General features: G+C 36.8%; 1 protein-coding gene across 1 annotated transcript in view; it reads left to right on the forward strand.

Moving 5' to 3' along the window:
* Positions 1-22,193, forward strand: part of PTPN13 (protein tyrosine phosphatase non-receptor type 13) — a 195,723-nt gene that overhangs the window by 153,759 nt on the left and 19,771 nt on the right. The window contains exons 26-40 of the mRNA XM_080797716.1: positions 31-124; positions 738-823; positions 1,512-1,671; positions 3,032-3,246; positions 3,363-3,461; positions 6,535-6,899; positions 7,858-8,041; positions 9,072-9,230; positions 9,769-9,940; positions 10,039-10,249; positions 13,202-13,269; positions 16,346-16,407; positions 18,758-18,902; positions 19,765-19,902; positions 20,001-20,089. Coding sequence (XP_080653842.1) covers positions 31-124; positions 738-823; positions 1,512-1,671; positions 3,032-3,246; positions 3,363-3,461; positions 6,535-6,899; positions 7,858-8,041; positions 9,072-9,230; positions 9,769-9,940; positions 10,039-10,249; positions 13,202-13,269; positions 16,346-16,407; positions 18,758-18,902; positions 19,765-19,902; positions 20,001-20,089 — 2,247 coding nt within the window. The remainder of the gene's footprint in view (positions 1-30; positions 125-737; positions 824-1,511; positions 1,672-3,031; positions 3,247-3,362; positions 3,462-6,534; positions 6,900-7,857; positions 8,042-9,071; positions 9,231-9,768; positions 9,941-10,038; positions 10,250-13,201; positions 13,270-16,345; positions 16,408-18,757; positions 18,903-19,764; positions 19,903-20,000; positions 20,090-22,193) is intronic.

Genomic DNA, 22,193 nt, shown 5'->3' on the forward strand with positions numbered 1-22,193 from the left:
ATGTTATTTTATTTGTCTTTTTCCACTTAGGGAGGTGTGAATACCAGTGTCAGACATGGTGGCATTTATGTGAAAGCTGTTATTCCCAAGGGAGCAGCTGAGTCCGATGGTAGAATTCACAAAGGTAGAGTGTTTGTGTGTGTACAAGAATTATACATAGGATTATCACTTCAACAAATAAATAAGAAATTAGAAAGTTGATAGAGACTTCAAATATTCATAATATAAAATAAAAACATGTGCAATTATTTTAAGACTTAAGTGTTAAAAAACTCCCTGATGTCATTCTAAAAACTCTTCTTTTCAGCCTATTCTCTAGTATCAGAAAATATCTTGACAATATTTTATTTCGTGTTTTGTACTTTTGAAGAAGCAAATTGCCAGAAAATGGGAAAGGAGTAGTGCCCTTGTAAAAACACTGACGTCTACATTTTTAATAAAAACTAACTAGGTTAGTTCCTTCCAATCTCTCTACATTTGTAGTCAGTTTATCTTTTCCCATGATTGAAATTGATTCTGTAATACATACAATAATATCTTGTTCAAAATTGTATTTAAGATTAGTCATAGAATTTGGAAAGTAGATATGTATTAAAGAGACTCTGTGACTTGAGTTTGTCCATAATTTTTGAGTCTCTCAAATAAATTAATATAAAACAATAGCACAAGATATTAAAAAGCATATAGAATCTTTATCTTATAATTTTGCTTTTTCAAAATTACTGCTTAACTTATAGGTGATCGTGTCCTTGCCGTCAATGGAGTTAGTCTGGAAGGAGCTACCCACAAGCAGGCTGTGGAAACGCTGAGAAATACTGGACAAGTAATAATAGCTCATTATACCAACCTTTTAAGATATGTTAGAAGAACATAATAATGTGTGAATAATATCTGTCTCGCTTAGGTCTCCAAATTTATTAGTCAAAAAACCAAGCCTGATTCCTGTAAGTGTTCTGATATTTTCTTTCCCTTCAAATTGGGAAGCAAGTATTATGACAGAGATTTTTCACTGAGGAAACTTGGCTTTCTATATCATATTTAGCCCTATTGTTACCAGATATGACAGGAGAAATGGTGGGGATTGCATCTTTAAAATTTTTTGTAAACATCTACAAATACCTATTGATTTTCATTTCTAGTCATTTTTCAGCCAAAGGCTAAATTTTTTTTCTGAAGTTTACCAAATTATTTGTAATGGTCTGTATATTATAGTGGTGATTTTATTCTAGTGCCCACGTTTTCTATAACATGTTTATGTTCATTCTAGAAGAGAAAAAAATTTTTTTAAGAAAAAGAAAGCAAGAGAAGGGCAGAGGGGGCGAGAAAAAGAAAACCTTGATTTTGAAATTTTCAATCCCTTGCTTTGTTTCTTCATTTTTTTTCTTCCTCTACCTATATTTTGGTGGACCAAGTAGTTACTGTAAATGATTTTATACCAACAACTCTACAAAAAAATTATCTACTTTCTTATAATTCTTCTTAGTAAATGAAGTGCTATTCCATTTGTCCAGGTGGTTCACCTGTTATTAGAAAAGGGGCAGTCTCCAGCATCCAAAGAACGTGTCCCCCTGTCCCCACAGTGTACCCTTCCAGATCCAGATGTCCAAGGTCAAGCCCCAGAAAAAACGAAGAAAATGACTCATGTCAAAGACTACAGCTTTGTCACTGAAGGTCAGGCCTTGAGAGACTGTCATCTCACCTTTAACTTCTTACTGACTTACTCAAAATTTAATTTTTATATATTGGATCATAATTCATGGTTGAGTTTCTCTAATTACTCTTGTCAACTGTAAATAATCTGATGGAGCACTATAGCAATTTTTTAAGACACATATGTGCAACCTCTTAGAGTTTGAAAGACCTTGGTTAATGAAGTCATGCATAAGACAAATTATGGCCACCTAATGCTTTCAATAGTGTAAAATTCAAATGAAATTTTCGAAGGAAAAAATAAATACAAATAATTGCCAAGAATGACTTTAAATCCATATGAAACCTTGACTCAACATTTTCTATATTTTGCTTTAATTTTATGAATCTGTCAAGCTAACCCTAGGCAGAAATTCACCTCATAGTTGCCAGATAGTGGTCTTTCTTAAAAATTTTGCAAGTCCTTGGACATAACACTACTTGGTAGGAAAATAAGAAAATTAAGAATGATGTAGCCTTTCATAAGGCTAAAAGTGTTCATAATACAAAAGTACCCTTTATTCTGAGATTCCATTTATCTCATTTTTAGGGGCATAGATGTCCTTTACTTTATAAATGATGGTGGTGATATATAGTCATTGTTGTCTTTTATTTTAAATCCTTTTTCGATTGCCAAATGTTAGTACCTCTGAATTAGTCACAAATGTAAGGAGAAAAATTAGCCCAACCTGTATTATTTTATCTCATTATGAAAACAAAATTAGCATACTCATTTTATCTTATTACCTGGTATTCTTTGTTTTTTTTCACTCCTTTAAATGTGTTTTTTCGTTCTTTCCTGGTTATTATTCTTTCAGCTTGTTTTGTTGATGAGAATTTCTTCAAAATGCTGTTGCAGTTTACTGGAGTAAAGTATGCCTCACTAAAACATTAGAATGTCCACTTACTATCCTCTACCCTCCTCTAACATTTGTTTTGCTCTTCTTACCATCTCTCTCCCATTATGTACCCAAATTTTCCTCATTCCTCTCCTTTCCCAGGTTTTTCTCTCTTTTTTTTATGTTATTCTACAGTCTTTTAAAATACATGGGATTAAAACATAGTTTTATTTTCAGAACCTTAATATCAAAACCCTCTCCTGTTCAAGTAGCTTAGTTCATGCAGCTTAGTTTATTAAGTTTTCTTAACAAAAAAGACTGTGAGGTAGGATTTGAATATAGAATAAAAGTACAGTAAGTGCCTATAAAGCTGTAAATTTTCTGAGAAAATGGGCTTTTTTAAGATGTGTCTTAAAGTATATATGTTTGTATATTCATATATTCATCTCAAGATAGCATGTTAAGAATATTTAAGTTTTTTATATCTTTTTTTTTCTCTCCAGAGAATATGTTTGAAGTAAAATTGTTTAAAAATAGCTCAGGTCTAGGATTCAGTTTTTCTCGAGAAGACAGTCTGATTCCTGAACAAATGAATGCCAGCATAGTAAGGGTTAAAAAGCTCTTTCCTGGACAGCCAGCAGCAGAAAGTGGAAAAATTGATGTGGGAGATGTTATCTTGAAAGTGAATGGAGCCTCTTTGAAAGGACTGTCTCAGCAGGTGAGCCCCCAGGTGTTAAATGTAGCACTTTTCATAATGAGATGGATTGGCCTTTCATAATGATTTCATAATTCTGGCTGAACTGTATCTTTGTTTGTCATTCGTGGTACCCCTAGGAAGTCATATCTGCTCTCAGGGGTACATCCCCAGAAGTATCCTTGCTGCTCTGTAGACCTTCACCTGGTGTGCTACCGGAAATTGACCCTGCTCTTTTGGTGAGACCTGTGAAAAGTCTGTATTTTTATAGAATAGCAGTTGAGTGGTTAATTCAGCTACAGTGGTTTCATCATTGATTGGTGGCTCCTGGGTTTCATCCTACCTTATTCTTTAGCTAGGAGTCGGAGCCTCTGAGTGCATTCTGCATTTGTAATATAAAGTAATTCAATTCACTTTCCTTTCTCTCCTTTCCACTTCTGGAATTCTAGAATTGTAGGAGTTTGTTTTCTAAGCGTAATTAGGAAAAGATACAAAATAATGGTTACAAAACCCTTCTGTCCGTTTCTTCATTGAACCAAACTGGAAAGCATAATTCTCCTTCTGAGCTAGTTTAGATAAAAATGAAAATTATTTAAGAATTTCTGCCTTTAGGGGTGCCTGGGTGGCTCAGTCAGCATCTGCCTTCGGCTTAGGTCATGATCCCAGGGTCCTGGGGATCATGAGGGTCCTGAGCCCCGCATCGGGCTCTCTGCTAAGCAAGAGGCCTGCTTCTCCCTCTCCCACTCCCCCTTCTTGTATTCCCTCTCTATGTCTCTCTCTGTCAAATAAGTGAATAAAATCTTAAAAAAAAAAAAAAAGATGGTGCTCCGAAGGGGCACGTGCACCCGAATGTTTATAGCAGCAATGTCCACAATAGCCAAACTGTGGAAAGAGCCTAGGTGTCCATCAACAGATGAATGGATAAAGAAGTTGTGGTATATATACACAATGGAATACTATGCAGCCATCAAAAGACATGAAATCTTGCCATTTGCAACGACGTGGATGGAACTAGAGGGTATCATGCTTAGCGAAATAAGTCAATCGGAGAAAGACAACTATCATATGATCTCTTTGATATGAGGAAGTGGAGATGCAAGGCGGGGGGGGTTGGGGGGAGGTAGGAAAAAAAATGAAAAGATGGGATTGGGAGGGAGACAAACCATAAAAGACTCAATCTCAAGAAACAGACTGAGGGTTGCTGGGGGGAGGGGGGATGGGAGAGGGTGGTGGGGAAATGGACATCGGGGAGGGTATGTGCTATGATGAGTGCTGTGAAATGTGTAAACCTGGCGATTCACAGACCTGTACCCCTGGGGATAAAAATACATTATATGTTTATTAAAATAAAAAATTTAATAAAAAAATAAAATAAAATAAATAAATAAATAAATAAAATTAAAAAATAAAAAAAAGAATTTATGCCTTTATTTTTAATTTCAGAAATTACAGAGTAAGCAATATGTTTGTCCCTTTCCCTTTCTTATGTCAAGGAAACAGTTAAAGGATCCAAAATCTATTCTGATGGTTATTATTCTGAAAGGTAGGAATCCATACTTAGATGAATAATAATATAACCGAAGAAAGACAGATTTTGTCCTGTCTACTTAAAAGGGTATTCCATTAAAAATAAACATGACTCCTGGGTATGAAAGGCAGGAATGTCTAGCCCCAGAAACCTTGGCTTTTATTATCAGGGAGTGGGGTAGTGTTAGGACATTACTAGGAAAGCATCCTTTCTGAAGGTGTATTTTAAACAGCATTTTATGAGCATTTCATTGATTTTGAGCACCAGATAAGAAGAACTGAGTGGAACTCTCTTAATGAGTGTATAAATTGATACAATCCTTCCAGAAAGCAATCTGGAAATATTAATGAGGCCTTTAAGAACATCCTATGTGCTGATTATTAAATGGACAATTGCAGGGAGGGACACCTGGGTGGCTCAGTTGAGCAGCTACCTTGGGCTCAAGTCATGATCCCAGGGTCCTGGGATCCGCCCCATGTCAGGCTTCCTGTCCAGCAGGAAGCCTGATTCTTCGTCTCTTTCCTGTTTGTGCTCTCTGTTGCTATCTCTGTCTCTCTCTCTCTCTCTCTCAAATAAATAAATAAAATCTTTTTTTAAAAAAATAGAAAATTATAAGGAAATAATGAGAAACTGGGGTGGAAATGTACATACAAAGAATCTCTGGATTTCTGTTAATAGTAAAAAGTTAGCAACAATTCCGATAAATGGCATAGCCATTGTGGGATCATTACGCAGTTTTATGCAGTTTTTTTCAAAGCATATGTAAGGACTTCAGAAAGTACTCATGATAGAAACCTAAATTTGAAAGTAATTTACAGGGGTGCCTGGCTATTTCAGTCAGTGAAGCATGCAACCCTTGACCTCAGGGTCCTGAGTTTGAGCCCCACATTAGATAGAGAGAGTACTTAAAAATAAAATCCTAAAACAAAGGATACAAATTATAATATATAGTATAAGTCATGTAATATTAACAGTCTTTTTTTTTAAAGATTTTATTTATTTATTTGACAGAGAGAGAGAGGTCACAAGTAGGCAGAGAGGCAGGCAGAGAGAGAGAAGGGGAAGCAGGCTCCCCGCCGAGCAGAGAGCCAATGCCGGCTTCGATCCCAGGACTCTGAGATCATGACCTGAGCCGAAAGCAGAGGCTTAACCCACTGAGCCACCCAGGTGCCCAAGAGTTATTTTTATATATGATATTTATGTATGATTTTGCTCTCCAATGAGCATAAATTACCTTTATTATCAAAATATAAGTGAATATTTTAATGGAAAGTGCTGTTGTTCAACATGTTCCTTTTCATTTAAGTGTTCATTTTTTTTTAAGATTTTGTTTTTTTAAAGATTTTATTTATTTGTCAGAGAGAGCGCAAGAGAGCAGGCACAAGCAGAGAGAACAGTAGGCAGAGACAGAAGCAGGCTCCCCGCTGAGCAAGGACCCCCCACCCACCCACCCACCCACCCAATGCAGGACCCGATCCCAGAACCCTGGGATCATGACCTGAGCTGAAGGCAGCCACTAAACTGACTGAGCCACCCAGGCATCTCCTTTTTAAGATTTTATTTATTTGGGTGAGAGAGAGCGTGCACAGGCAGAGGGAGGGGCAAAAGCAGACTCCCCTCTGAGTCCAGAGCCCAACTCAGATCTCCATCCCTGCATCCCCAGGTCACAACCTGAGCCGAAGTCAGATGCTTAACTGACTGAGCCACCAAGGCGCCCCTCAATTAAGTGTTCTGAAGTTAATATAAGTCATCAGACTCTTTCTTTTTCACTGTGTGCATTACAGACCCCACTGCACTCTCCAGCACAAGTGCTCCCAAACAACACGAAAGACTCTTCTCAACCAGCATGTGTGGAGCAGGGCACCAGCTCAGATGAAAATGAGATGTACGACACAAGCAAGAAGTCATGCACATCCCCATCCAGGAGAGACAGTTATAGTGACAGTAGTGGGAGTGGAGAAGAGGACTTGGTGAAAGCTCCAGCAAAAATACCGAATATGAGCTGGAGTTCATCTTTGCATCAGACTCTTAACAACATGGTATCCCAGGCACAAAGTCAACATGAAGCATCTAAAAGTCAAGAAGATACCATTTGTACCATGTTTTACTACCCTCAGAAAACACCCAGTAAACCAGAACTCGAGGACAGGTATTGTCAATATTATGGGTCACACTCAGAGCAACTGGTTATTGTGAGTAATGGGAGCAGCAACCTGCATTTCTCTAAGGATGAAATGCGTCTGTGTGTGAATGAGCTCCACAGTGATCAGGCAGATGATGACTGTATTAGGTATCTAGTTACTGTGCCTGACGGCGTTAGTTAGCAAACCAGTAAGCTTTTTAGCCTTTTAAACTGAGACTTGCTGATCTCTTGAGCATGTATCTCAAAAATCGGGAAAGTTGTTTGCATTTCATCATCATTCATATTACTTAAAGAGAAGAGACCTGTTTAGATAGTGATGGGCAGGAGAGTAGGGAATACAAATATAAACAGAAGTGATTGGGAGGGAAGAGACATAGAGTTTAAAAAGGTCAGATATGAAACTGCAGAAGGTGGGGAAAGATGACTGAAAGAACAAAAGCAAGAAGAAAGACTACATTTATACCTCTAACAATTATTCACCCATTTTATTGTTTGGCTACATCTTTGTGTATATCCCATTGCAACCATATTTGTTCAAGTTCTTGGGTGTTTGGGGTTTTTTTCCCCCATTGTATCATCAAAAATAACTACCGAAATGAGCCTTGCATTATTTTCTTATTTCTTTTTTTTCCTTATTCTGCTGAAACACACATTAGGCTTCTGATAACATTAGCTTCAGCCTTGAATTAACAACTAGGAATCAAAAGTATATTTACTTGACCTGTCTTAGTAATTTATGCAGCTTAAAGAGCTTCATAATAACACCCAGACAGAGAATAAAAAATTGGTAATGTTTGCATATAACAAATATGAATAAATTCATAGTCCAGAGGCAGGCAAAAATCCAGAGTCAGGATCACAACCAAATGCAGCCATGAATATTTGTTAAGCATTTTCTGTTTGTGGCACATCTTACTATATTAGATTGAAATGTATTTGAAAATAGTTTTGCTTCTTTCTGTAGCAATCCTCCTTCCCCTCTACCATCGGACATGACTCTTGGACAGAGCTATCAACCCCAAGCAGAATCTGCTTGCACTAATTCAATGGATAAATATCATATATATCACATTTCTGAACCAGCTAGACAAGAAAACTTGACATCTTTGAAAAATGACTTGGAAAACCACTTTGAAGACTTTGAGCTGGTGAGTTGTTTCCTCTGTATTAAGAAAACTCCATATTTTCTCAAGTAAGTAAGGATTAAATGAAATATATGTAGAGTACCTAAAATAGTGTCTATTTCCCAAATTCTGATGAGTTGACTATTTAATTTTTAATCAACTTTGAATGTAATTTTTTTCTTCTCTACACTTTTGTGTGTGCCCAAATGGAATCCTTTACATTGCACTAATAGCCCTAGGACTTCTAACCCTTACATTCAGTTTGGAAGCCAAATTTCCAAGAATAATATCCTTTACATTGATTGAAATCAGCCTTCTTCAATATTGTTTTTATTATCCAAGTAATAAATATTTGTTATAGGAAAATTAAAAAACAAAGAAAAAATGATTAAAATCACTGATAATCTCACCACCTAAAAATCATAAATATTTTGGAATTAATCTCTCCAGATACTTGGTTTGCGTGTGTGTGTGTGTGTGTGTGTGACATCTATATCTTCAGTTTCATTTTCAGCAGTAGAAAATAATCTTTTCTCAGAGAGAAGAAAATCTTTGAATGATTTCCTTTAGAAAAGCTATAAGCAACCTTCATATCTTATTCAAAATCTTTTTTTAAAAAATTATTTATGCAATTAAATGAAGCTATAATATTTAGTCGCCCAAAGGCTTCATGTTTTTACAAGAAAACCTTTTCTTTTATGACGCTTGGCATCTATCTTGACTGTTTAGAAATATATGAAGAATTTTTCTGAACCTTCCACGGAAAATGTGTTCTTTGATCATCAAAGTATAACCACTAATGAGTATGAGTCCTTGTTATCCTGAAAATACAAAAATTGAAGCATGAGGAGGTTTTGTCTCAGCTGTCTTTAGACAAACACATAGTACTATATCTAAACCCAACTTTTAAATGGGGATACATTCTATCTAGAATCAGGTAGACCTAAGCTTCTTCACTTGGTTAAGCTCAGTAACCTTTTAAAGTTTATAGTCCTCTCTGTGTGTTGATGGGCAAAAATAGACAACCTAAAGAGTCACTGTTTTCTTTCCTTAGGAAGTAGAACTCCTCATTACCCTAATTAAATCAGAAAAAGGAAGCCTGGGTTTTACAGTAACCAAAGGCAATCAGAGTATTGGTTGTTATGTTCATGATGTCATTCAAGATCCAGCCAAAAGTGATGGAAGGCTAAGACCTGGGGACCGGCTTATAAAGGTGAGACATTACCAGAATGGATTCGTACAGATGTAGCCAAAAACTAAGCCAAGGCTGGAGAAGGAAGAACAAGAAGGTTGAGTTAATATAACAATACATTTATTGTTTGGTTTATACTTCCCATCTCCACTTCTTGATGATAAAGGCCTTATACAGTTAACAGTTTCTTACAGTTGAATGTAAGAATACTTACAGTTCCTTTTTAATTAGCAAGGAATGTTTACAGTTCCTTTTTAATTAGGAAGTCCCTCTAATCTCAGTTAAAGCATTAAATAAGCTATCTTGGGTATCAGGGACAGAAAGTTTCTTAAACTACTATGAGGATAAATTTCCTATATTTGCAAAATAATGATGCATTTGTATTTTACATTATTACTTTGCATGTAATTATTTGATCGTTGTATTTATGATTTCCACAATAAAGGAAATTAGCAATAAATTGGAGACCACTCTTTTACTGGCTAATATCCAGGTAGGGAGATTACTGTATTTCCATAGCAACTTCCAATCCTGTTTTGCCTATTTCTCATTTTTATAGGTTAATGATACGGATGTTACAAACATGACTCACACAGATGCAGTGAATCTGCTCCGCGCTGCACCCAAGACAGTCAGATTAGTTCTAGGACGAGTTCTAGAATTACCCAGGATGCCAATGCTGCCTCATTTGCTACCTGACATTACATTAACATGCAACAAGGAGGAGTTGGGTAATGCACAATCAAGCTTTGTGTGCTGTGATTTTCTTGGCTAGGTTAAAATAAGTACTCTTAAGACTAAGGAAACCAATATTTTCTATTCCCTGAAGGTTTTTCCTTATCTGGAGGTCATGACAGCCTTCATCAAGTGGTATATATTAGTGATATTAACCCAAGGTCAGTGGCAGCCATTGAGGGTAACCTCCAGCTGTTGGACATCATCCACTATGTGAATGGAGTCAGCACACAAGGAATGACCTTGGAAGAAGCTAAGCGAGCATTAGACATGTCACTTCCTTCAGTGGTGCTAAAAGCAACAAGGTACTCTGCAATTACTTGTGGGTTTTGTGTGTTTACACAAGTACCAGGCTGTCGATTACACTTAGGCTAATTTAAAAAACTACTTCTAAATTAGTAACTCACAGCTAAACTGGTAAGAGTTAATAAAGTTAGAACAGACTTCTTTTTTGACATTTTTTATTTATTTAAGTAATCTCTACACCTGACATGGGGCTCAAACTCACAACCCCAAGATCAAGAGTCGCATGCCCTTCCAACTGAACCAGCCAGGCACCCCCAGAATAGACTAAGTGATAGGAGATTCCAAGAGCACCTTAAGTGGATTAGTGTTTGGTTATGTGTTTGCAGTTGCTAAGAGGGTGGTTACCATTGTCGTCAGGATGTTTTCAGTTGTAAGTAAACAGGAAAAATACAACTCAACTTGGTTTAAACAGTAAAGGGTTTATATGATTTTAAAAGTCCAAAGATGAGCTGGTCATTAGGTAAAATTTGATCTGGGCTCTGGTTCCATTTTTGGCTGTTTTCAGTTATTCCTTTTCTGTGTTTCCTTCATGATTGTTAAATGTCTCTGTCAGTTTCATGTCTCACACCTACATACTGCACTACCCAGAACAATCTTCTGACAAGTCTCCCCAGTAACCATGATAAAGCAAGGACTGTCTGCTGATTGCCGTAGACCTAAATTAAGGCCGGTCCCTGAACTGACTGATTGGCCTAGACCAGTCCTGGCCCATTCCTGGAGCTGGGGCAAAGTCAGTCCTACCCAAACCTCATGTCTACAACCATTGGGGCATAGAATTATCACTTTCACTACACCTTATAACAATTTCACATTATAAGAAGTGCTAATAGGCACTTTTCTCTCACTTAATAATAGAAATAAATTAGAAAAAAAATGGATGTATTCATTTCAAACTCCTACAAATATAGTGGCTTAAATGATGGAAGTTTATTATCTTAATAGTTCTGGAAGCAGAAATACAAAGTGGGTTTCACTGGGCGAAAATCAAGTTGCTATCAGGGCCGCATTCCTGTACGCTCTAGAAGAAAATCCATTTTCTTGCCTTTTCTACCTTCTAGAGATTCCCTGTATCCCTTGGATCATGGCCCTCTTCCGTCTTTAAAGCGAACAGCCGCAGCACTCTACCTCTGCTGTCACATCTCTTTCCCTGACTCTGCCTTTCCTGCCTTCTTATTTCACTTATAAGGGCCCCTGTGATCACACTGGGCCCACCCAGATCGTACAAGATAATCGCCCCATCTTTAGATCCTTAACGTACATCTGCAAAATCCCTTCTACCATGTAAGGTAACATATTCACAGGTTTGGAGGATTAGAATGTAGACATCTTTGTGGGACTATTATTCTGCCTACTACAATGTACATACAACCAGGCTTTCTGGATTACAGATTTATGTTACATTTGTATCTGTGATACATGGTGAGTTTTACATAGTATGTCTTTCAAAGTACAGGAACTATAATTAAATCATTTGATCATAAACATTTGTTCCTTCTCAAACTTTAATTCTTTAAATGTAATCCCTGATCTCGTTCCCTCCTATATTTCTAAAAATTTGATTGGCTTGCATTTATTTTCATAGATGTAGCTGAATGTAAGTTAGTGGAGGAGGAAAGTGTTCAAACAACCTGGAAAATATTTTTGTGAAAATTAACATCTCCTCTAATCATAGATCTAGCCGAATTTTTTGGCCTCAAAATCCATAGAGTACCCTTTACCCCAGCCCTAAAATCACTTTCTTTTGCCTTTCTGCTTATATCTTTACATAGTCACTACAGTTATAGTGGTGCTAGCCACAACTACTTTCCCCTTCTTTCTTCCTCCAGCTTTCTCCACTACTGTATACATATCTGTCCTCTTCAGAGTCCAAGGGGTAGCTATAACGGAGGGATAGAGATTTGTCTGTGTGTCAAGAACTGTACAGGGTCTGTCATCTTACCTGACTTGCAAGCTAATAAACCACTCAGTTACTGTTTCTTGGGTGCTGGTAGAAGGTATGAAACTCCTGGATCAGAGACAAAATATTTTTTGAGTAACCACCACGAGCAGCATGGGTGTGGTATCAGTGTCAATTCCACACATCTTCTAAGTCTCCCGAAGATGGCACATGTGGGCCCAGTGGATTCCAGAACATGTAGTGGGTCATATCATTGAATACCATGAGGAGAAGAGAGAACCTGCCCCTTTATGTCACCCTGTAAGAAAACCTGCTTTTTATTTGGAGAGAGAGGCTGCCTCATCCCTCAAGCTTTCTCACCACAAACATAGCCTTGAGAATTGGCCCAGATAAAAAGCAGTCAGGGACTTGCACTCCTGGAGTACCCAGGAAGAACATACAGAACCCAAATTGCTTCTCCCAGCACTGTATACTTTAGGCAGACTCTCTTTTCTCTCAAGTACTAGCAATGAGAAGATTGCATACTAGTCCAAGGTGCTGTCTTTTTGACAGATTTTCACATTGGGTGGTACTATCCTTCTTATGATCCTTTGAACATATATATTTTGTCTAGGTTTCATTTTAAATAATTTTTAAAAAACACGTATCAAGGGCCTCGGATATGTGAAACGTAGTGATCAATACTATAATTCCTAAGTTATCTTTGAACTTATCGCCTGAGTATAGTGAACTAATTAATTAGATCAGAATATTACAAGTGTTTTAACGAGAGGGGAAATGTGGTAATGTGTTAAACTGAGACCTAGAGAAATATCATGTAAAGAAGTGAGTCTTAATCTTTTTTCAGTTAAGAATATCTCTCTCCAGAGAATACGTAGATGTAAATTGATACAAATTTTGTCTACAGTCTCAAGGGTGCCCAGTCCTCCCTCTGGAGCCCAACTAAAATAAAATTCCTGAAGCTCAATAGTTAGCAGATGGTTCAAAGGGTATTTAAATAAACATATTAATTTGGAATTGCCTTTTCTTTCTTTCTTTTTTTTTAATAACACAGAGATGGTCATCCAGTAGTCCCAAGTTCTAAGAGGTCTACCTTTTCAACTCAGTCAACCAAAGCCAATGGTAAGGATACATTTGTTTTATGACACAAGTAGTTATGCAGAGAGAAATATTTTTTTTTCCCAAAAGCAAGTTTGAAGACTATCACTACAATGTTTTTATTCCCCTTCCAGAGTAGGGTGTTTTTCAGGATCTCTCTAAGTGCAAAAAATTACATTTAAATAAAAACATTGAAATAGTAGAGCAGCATGGACCATGGGATTTATGGCCAAAATAGACCTGACTTTATAAGTTCTATGTGACCTTAGCAAGTTACTTGGTCCCTATCTAAGCCTCTATTTCCTATCAGTAAAATAAGAATATTAATAGTAGCTATCTTATAAGTTTATAATGAAGGATAAATAGGATGATAATATGTGAAATGCTTATCATAATAACTGTCACGTAATAATTTATTCAGACAATTATTGAATCTCTTCATTGTGCCAGGTGTTGGTGTGGACACTGTGAATAAGGCAACAAATATACAAAGTATCTGCCTTACATTTTAGCGTAATAATAGAAATTGTAGTGTTAGTAATTGTGGCAGTCGCTAACATAAATTTAATGCTTACCCTGGACTAAGCATTCTTTTAATTGCTTTAGTCCTCACAACAACTCTGTGAGAATAGTGTTATTATAATCCTCCATTAATAAGAGGGGAAATCGAGACAGAGAAGTCTGACAACTCGCCCAAGCCCACAGAGTTAGTAAATGTAAAGCCAGAATTTAAACCTGGGGTGTCTGATTCCATGCTCTCGTTTACATAGTTGGGCTCAGTAAGTGTAGCTTTTAAATGCTAGTGTTATTGTAATAATAAGAATGATAGACACAGGGGAATGTGAAATTAATGTATTTGAAATGTGAATTCAGTACTTCATACACAAGTAAACTTTTAGGTTATCAGGCAGTAGTATCTAAATACCAAAAGAATCTCACTACTGCAGTTCTGATTGATCTGCTAAATACTAAAGCACATCTCTTCACCTCCTGCTCTGTTGTCTTGAAGGCCTTAGGGATCCTTACTACTCTCTAATAGTTCCAGTTCACATTAGAGTCGGACTATCTCATAGAAATGTCAGAAGAGCATTTTCTAATAACCTCTGGGTCATCTGTAACTAAAGAGAGCTGTGCCCTGCCACCCCCCCTTGTAGAAATTGCCCAGCGATCTGTCTTTATGGGATTCTCTGATTTGACTTCCACAGAACTGATTTCTTTATGAGTTCTGAAAATCATATAGTTATCAATAATAGGAACCCTCTTATAGTGATGAGAATATAAAATGGTATAGCCATTTTATAAAACAGACAATTTCTTAAAAATTTAAACAAGTGCCTCCCATATGATCCAGCCTTTCCACTCCTCTGTTTGTTTACTCAAGAGAAAAGAAAGCATATATCCAGACACAGAAACCTGTACATGAATGTTTTAGCAGCTTCCTTTGTAAAAATCAAAATCACAAACCACTCAAATGTCCAAAAACTATTGAATGAATGAACCAATATATCCAAACAACAGTATACTAAGTATACTACTTAGTAATAAAAATGGCCTGTTGAGACATTTAGCAACATAATCAAAATAACCTCGAAATAAGATCCTGGAATGAAAGAAGCCAGACAGAAAAGAGTTGATACTATATTATTCCATTTATACAAAATTATAGAAAATGCAAATTATAGTGACAAAGCAGATTAGTGGTTGCTTGGAGACAAAGAAGGTGAGGGGCAGTTAGGGGAACAGAAGGGAGAGATTGCAAATAATAAACTGTTGTGTTTTGTACTATTCCGGGATGATTTTTTGAACCAGTAGTCTATTATTGGTGCATTCTTTCAGTATTTTTCCTGGAAGTTTAATAATGTATTGTATCTCCTGGAAATGATATGAAAAGGCATTCTTAGCTCTTCATAACATCATCCACATGATCATAGAAATTTATCCCTACAAATTTCATGTCATCCTTCATCTTTCTAGGTGATTTTTTTTTTTTTTAAAGATTCATTTATTCATTTGACTGAGCGCACACACAAGTCAGGGCAGGGACAGAGGAAGAGATTCTCAAGCTGAGTCCCCACTGAGCACAGAGCCCCACACTGAGCTTGACCTCACCACCCATGAGATCATGAGCTGAGCCAAAATCACCAGTCTGCCACTTAACCCACTGAGCCACCCACACGCCCCTCTAGGTAGAATTACTTTCAGGTCATTCTCAAATAGACGCCCTTGAATACACTTATTTGTATTTTTTTCTTTTCTATTTTTTTTTTCCTTTTTAACTTTTCCAAACTCTACTATATCTTTCAGAAAATCTCTTAAAAATATAATTTAATAAAGCAAATGATTTTTAAATATGACTTTTTAACTGTAAGAAAGATCATTTCATTTTAGTATATGTATTAAATCTTCGTGCTGATGGCTAAGAGTTAAAATTAACATTTGGCTTAGACATATGTTAAAAGTTCTATTTAGTTGTATCCATAACTTATTTTACTGTGTTAAACTGATACCCTTTATGAAATGATATACATGGCTTGCTACCTTCCCTTAAGTAGTAAAGTGAGCATATGTCACATAATAATGTGTTCTCTCTCCCATTCAGTCGGGATAATTTATATTCAGTATCTCAAAGTAAAACCATTCAGCCCAAACTGAGCTCTCGTGCAAATTATAGTATTTTCTTTCAAGAAATTAGCTTTTTCCTTGGGATAAACCATTTTGTAATATTTGGTTCCTTCTAGTTGGTTTTAAATCACTTTGTACTATGACCTCTTCTGATACACTAATAAAAATAAGAATATACACAGAAGGGCACTTGGGCGGCTCAGCGGGTTAAGCCTCTGCCTTCGGCTCAGGTCATGATCTCAGGGTCCTGGGATCGAGCCCTATGTTGGGCTCTCTGCTCAGCAGGGAGCCTGCTTCCTCCTCTCTCTCTGCCTGCCTCTCTGCCTACTGTGACCTCTCTCTCTGTCAAATAAATAAATAAAATCTTTTTTAAAAAAATAAGAATATGCACAGAAATGTGGGCTTTCTTTCACTCCTTTGATGTCCCTGTTGGGGTTCCAGCTGGCTCTTCCCTGACTTTCTGTTTTGTCCCTTCCAGGTCATCACCCTGTGGAGTCTTGCTGCAAACCTGTCCTCACTCCTAGTAATTCATTCTCCAAGGTAAGGAAAAGGCCGCCTTCTTTGTGTCATACTTCCTTAGCTATGTGACCAACTTGTTTGTCTCCAACCAAACTGATTTCACATTTGAATATTTGCTTTTTTTAGATACATGTTGTGAAAGTTGGAATCTATTTTAGTGAACTCATGGCCTTGCTAAGGAAAGCACACAGTGAAAAGCCCCCACACAACCAACCCTCCGATATTTGGCACATATTTAGGTCTTGTATAAGCTAATTACTTGTACAGATAGCTTTAGCGCTGGGATTTTTTTTATTAATGTGCACAATTCTTTTGGTTGTATCTTACTCCCCAGGAGAGAAGAACATACATAATTAAGAGCAGAATTGGTCCTTTGGGTTAATGTTGACCAGCAGTGACTCTCAAATGACAGTTCTGTACTGCTAGTACAGATGCACTGACAGAAGATATAGGCTTATTTGCTTTTTAAAAGACATGGGAAATGCTTTACCGCATAATCAAATGTAAGAACTTAATTATTTAAGATTAGCACAGATAAATCTGAAGGTGGTTTAACAAAACTGCTTTAATATGTAACTAAATTCCACTTCGAGCTTTTTCTTTAAGGCCTTACATATGCCCATTTGTTTGGTTAGCATTTCTTTTTAAGATTTTCTTCTGGCATGTAATGTACATTCTAAAATGATCCCAGCTGGGTCTTCATTTTGTGGAATTGTTTAATCCCACACACATCCCATACAGTCTGTTCTGAACCCCACTATCTGAAAGTCTTTCCATGTAAGATCCAGAGCTGAGGCATTGGTCCCCTAGGAATCTGAAAATCCTATCATCTCAACAAGATTTCTGGGTAAGAGCTGGATATAGTATAGTAGGAAAATTTGGTGACCAGAAGGTCAAAATTCTATGTCTTTCAGCTCACTGGTCTAGCAAATTCTGAAAAGATATTGTAGTAGAAGAATTATTAGGCCGAAATGATTGGGACACAAAAATAATTGAGATAGAGCAACACCCACTATTCTCTGTTTGTTTGAAAGGTCTGCAATTACACACAGCTGGACCACCTGAATTTTCGTGCATTTCTAGTGTTAGTCATGCTGTATGATGTTCATTTTCTTTTTAAATATCAGCATGTTGTTGAAAGGGAGATGGGGAGAATTTCTGTTTAAATTATATAAAACCCTTAAAAACTAGGACCTTTATTATTCATGGTTGCAAACATTTTTTGTTGGAGTTCAAATATTCCAGGAAGTTGTTCAAACAATGTTCTGTCCTTGATGCTAATGTCTGTACTATGAATTTCTCATAAAGATTAAAGTTTCACAACCCAGTAAAATTGACATTATATAAACAGTAGTTATAAAGAAACAATTCTGTTGCATCTACCATTTCTACTTTTGTCTTGATGAAAAGAGTAAAATCTTCAGAGCAAACCATCTTTTATTTATATATATTTATTTTAATTTATTCTAGTCATTTAATGATGCATTTTTGCTCAAATCAGTTTTCTTTCAATAGGCCATGTACCATGAAGTGTTCGCAATTTACCATGGAATTAGAAAGTTACATTCTATTCAATAATTATAGTTATGCACCCATTTTTACTTTTCTCAAATTGAGGTGAGATTTAGACTAGATTTGAAAATCTTTATACCCAGCAGTTGACCAGAATGCTAACCTAGAGTCTGTCCAAGTCACAGCTTCACTAATACTTAAAAGACAATTTTTTTTAAGATTTTATTTATTTATTTGACAGAGAGAGAGATCACAAGTAGGCAGAGAGGGAGGCAGAGAGTGGGGGGGAGCAGGCTCCCCACCAAGCAGAGAGCCCGATGCGGGGCTTGATCCCAGGACCCTGAGATCATGACCCAAGCCAAAGGCAGAGGCTCAACCCACTGAGCCACCCAGGTGCCCCTAAAAGACAATTTTTTTCCCTTTCCCTAAACTTCTAAGTTTACTGATCCTATAAAACTTTCCTAAAAAGTTATATGAAAGATAAATCCCATAAAATATGCCTCAAAAAAAAGATTTCTGCAGTCAAACAGATTTAGGAAATACTATGTAATAAAGTTTTCTTTGGCAACTCAAAATTTGTAATAGTAAACATTGTGAGAATTCTTGGCATAAAAATAATGATTTCATTTAGTATAATCTGTTTCCAGAGATTTTCGGTGATGGATAGTCCCATCCTCTTTGTACATTCCATTGTACCAATGTTTCCTAGAAACACTGATCTATTATGGGTAGATATAAAATGGATTTTATACTAAGAAAGAGGGAGAGAAGGACATGGTGGGGTTAATCTACAGTCCCTCCTTAATCCTGGAAATCAGTAAAATATAAACTAATGATTTGCTCTGGTTTCATACCTTAGGTTAATGGGGAAGAAATAACTGAAGTTTTGTACCCTGAAGGAAAATGCTCTACTTATCAAATGAAGGGATCCACAAACTTGGTTCTTTCCAAAGGTAGCTTTCCACATCAATCATCCAGTTACTCTAAATGCCTTAATAATTCAGGTAATAAAGAAATATTAGCTATTGGGCATACATGTTTCTGTAGTGTAAAAAGGAAGGACTGTTGTTCAAAGAAATAAAAGAATAATGTAAAATTATTGTTAGCAGCATTACTGTACAAATGTCCTGTATTCATTCTCATCTCTAATATTAAAAATATTTTTAAATGTTAGAAAAGACAGCTGTTTTTGTTTGATAGTGTTGCTTATATTCTTTGAAACAGCAATTCACTAATAATTTAGAAAATGTTTCTTGAGTATGTTTGGGCTGCTCTCTTATATCCTTAATCTTTGTAAATTTTATTTCTTTTTTTTTTTTGAAGAAAGAGTATGTGCGCAAGAGCACACATGGCAGTGTGGGGGTTGGGCAGAGAGAGAGGGTGTGAGAGAATCTTAAGCAGGCTCCACCCCCAACACAGTGTGGGACGTGGGGGCTCGATCTCATGACCCCGATATCCTGACCTGAGCCGAAAACCAAGAATTGGACCCTTAACCAACTGACCCATCCAGGCGCTCTTGTATATCCTTAATCTTTGTAACATAACGTCCTTAGTTGAGTTACTTTCATAAATTAATAATTTGGGATTAATTTAGGAAAATAAGCATTAAGTTATTGCTTCACAGACATAGATTTTGGTTTATTCTTTTTAAGTTGTATTTGTGTGGTCTTTCGTCATGGCAGCCAGAGTCGTGCTGGGACTAAAATGACTAGGTTCCACGAGTGTAAACTGCTTTTCCCGTCCTGGCTGCTTTTCAAAGGCGAGGCTTAAAATCCGAAAGACGTACTATCCTTGATTTGACACAGTGTCTCTTTCTCATGTCAGTATTTTTATAGTAAAATCTCATGTGAATTCCTGTTTTCCAAGAATCTAATGTACCAGAAGATGATATCTATGATGATCCTCAAGAAGCTGAAGTCATTCAGTCTCTGCTGGATGTTGTGGATGAGGAAGCCCAGAATCTTTTAAACCAAAATAACGCAGCAGGAGAAGCCTGTGTTCCAGGTAGATGAACCAGAGGGAAGAAGTCGGTATACTAAGGAATACAAAAAGGCCTCTGGGGAGCATTTTAATTCTTTTTGGTCCATTTATTTCTCTCCCAGGTTCTTTGAAAACCAATGGGAAGTTATCTGAAGAGAGAGCAGAAGACACAGACTGTGACGGTTCACCGTTACCTGAAGATTTTACAGAGGTAAGGATAATACCTAGATAAACACTCTAGGATGCTGTATCTTGTTAGAATTATGTATCTCCCTACTGAAAGCTTGCTTTCTCTGCTGAGGCCTTCCCTCTGCCTCCCCTGCCTCTCCGTTTCCAATTTCCCAGCACTGCTCACCCCCTGCCCTGACCCTGGCATTCACAGGTTTATATTTATCTGTCTTGTTCCCATAGACATTTGAGTTTGCAGCCTGTGGTCATGTGCTTGGACTGCCATCGCAAAATACCACCAACTGGGTGGCTTAAAGTACAGAAATTCATTTTCTCACAATTTTGGAGACGGAAGTCCAGGATCAATGTGCCAGCAGGGTTGGTTTCTGATGAGACCTCTCTCCTTGGCTTGCAGATGGCCAGCTTTTCATTATGTCCTCACATGGCCTCTGTGTTTGTGCACTCCTGGTATTTCTTCCTTTTCTTACAAGGGCATCAGTTCTGTTGGATTGGTGCCCCATCCTTATGACCTCATTTAGCCTTAATTACCACCATAAAGACCCTATCTCCAAACATTGTCACATTGGGAGTAGGGCTTCAACCTCTGAATTCTGGGGGAATCACAATTCAGACCATAACAAAGTCTTTGCTTTAACCAGTTATAAAATATGTAATTAAATAAAATTTCATTCACAGTAGTTAAAAACAAAAAAAACTATGAAGCATAAATTCAACCCAAAATGTGTAAGACCTATATTATAAATACCTTAAAGCTCTGCAAAGAAGCAAAAGAAATATTAAATATTTCTATTCTTTTTACCTAAAGTTTAAATTCTCCCTAGATTTACCCATAAATTAAATACTATCCCATAAAAATCTTTCAACTTTTTTTTAATGAGAAGCAGAGTGTAAAAAAGTAAAAAAAGTAAGAAAGTAAAAAAACAAATTCAAGAAAGGAGGAAACAAAATACTGAAATAAAATGATATTAAATTTCACTTGGAAGAAATTAGTATGTAAAACTATCCAGTACAAATCTAAAAATTAAAGTTCAGGGGCATCTGGGTGGCTCATGCAATTAAAGGTCTGCCTTCAGCTCAGGTCATGAATTCAGGGTCCTAAGATTAAGGCCCTACATTGAGCTCCCTGCCCAGTGAGGAGTCTGCTTCTCCCTTTCCCTTTGTTCCTCCCTTCCATGAGAGAACTCATGCTCTCTCTCTCAAATAAATAAAGCTTTAGTTAATTAATTACTTAATTAACGTTCATATCATATAGTTGCTCTACCACCAAAGTACAGATAAATCCCACAAATTTGCACCTTGAGAATTCAAGATGTTTAAGACCAAATATTTTGGGTCAGTCCATCCTTAAAATTAATAAATTGACACTTGAATATATGAAACTTCTGCTTCAGAAGAGATTTTAACTAAGAGTAAGCAAAACAAAGAAAGTAAAAAAAACAAATTCAAGAAAGGAGGAAACAAAGTACTGAGATAAAAACATGAAGTTTCATTTGTACCAAACTCTAAATGTGTTAAAATCACTGTGGAATTTATATTCATAAGCAGACAAATTCAAAAAAGACAAATAAGACTAACCTCCATAGCTGAAAGGAAGACTAAGCCAATATTCTGGAAGAGTTTTCTGTTTCATCTTATAATTCTAGAATAGTGCCTGTATTGGAGTAATTTTAAGTTTCTTTTTTTTTTTTTTAAGATTTTATTTATTTATTTGACAGAGAGAGAGATCACAAGCAGGCAGAGAGGCAGGCAGAGAGTTGGGGTGGGGGGGGGAGGGAAGCAAGCTCCCTGCTGAGCAGAGAGTCTGATGTGGGGCTCAATCCCAGGACTCTGAGATCATGACCCGAGTCGAAGACAGAGGCTTTAACCCACTGAGCCACCCAGGAGCCCTAATTTTAAGTTTCTTACAACTTCTGAAAATATTCAGTTTTTCATAAGTGCATCTCTTCGGGATCACTGTAAACGAATTGCAGATTATTTACTGCATCAGTTCTTTTTTTTTTTTTTTTAAGATTTATTTATTTATTTATTTGACAGAGATCACAAGTAGGCAGAGAGAGAGGGGGAAGCAGGCTCCCTGCTGAGCAGAGACCCCCCCCCCAATGCGGGGCTCGATCCCAGGACTCTGG

Source organism: Martes martes (assembly GCF_963455335.1).
Source record: "Martes martes genome assembly, chromosome: 2".
Taxonomy (NCBI): domain Eukaryota; kingdom Metazoa; phylum Chordata; class Mammalia; order Carnivora; family Mustelidae; genus Martes; species Martes martes.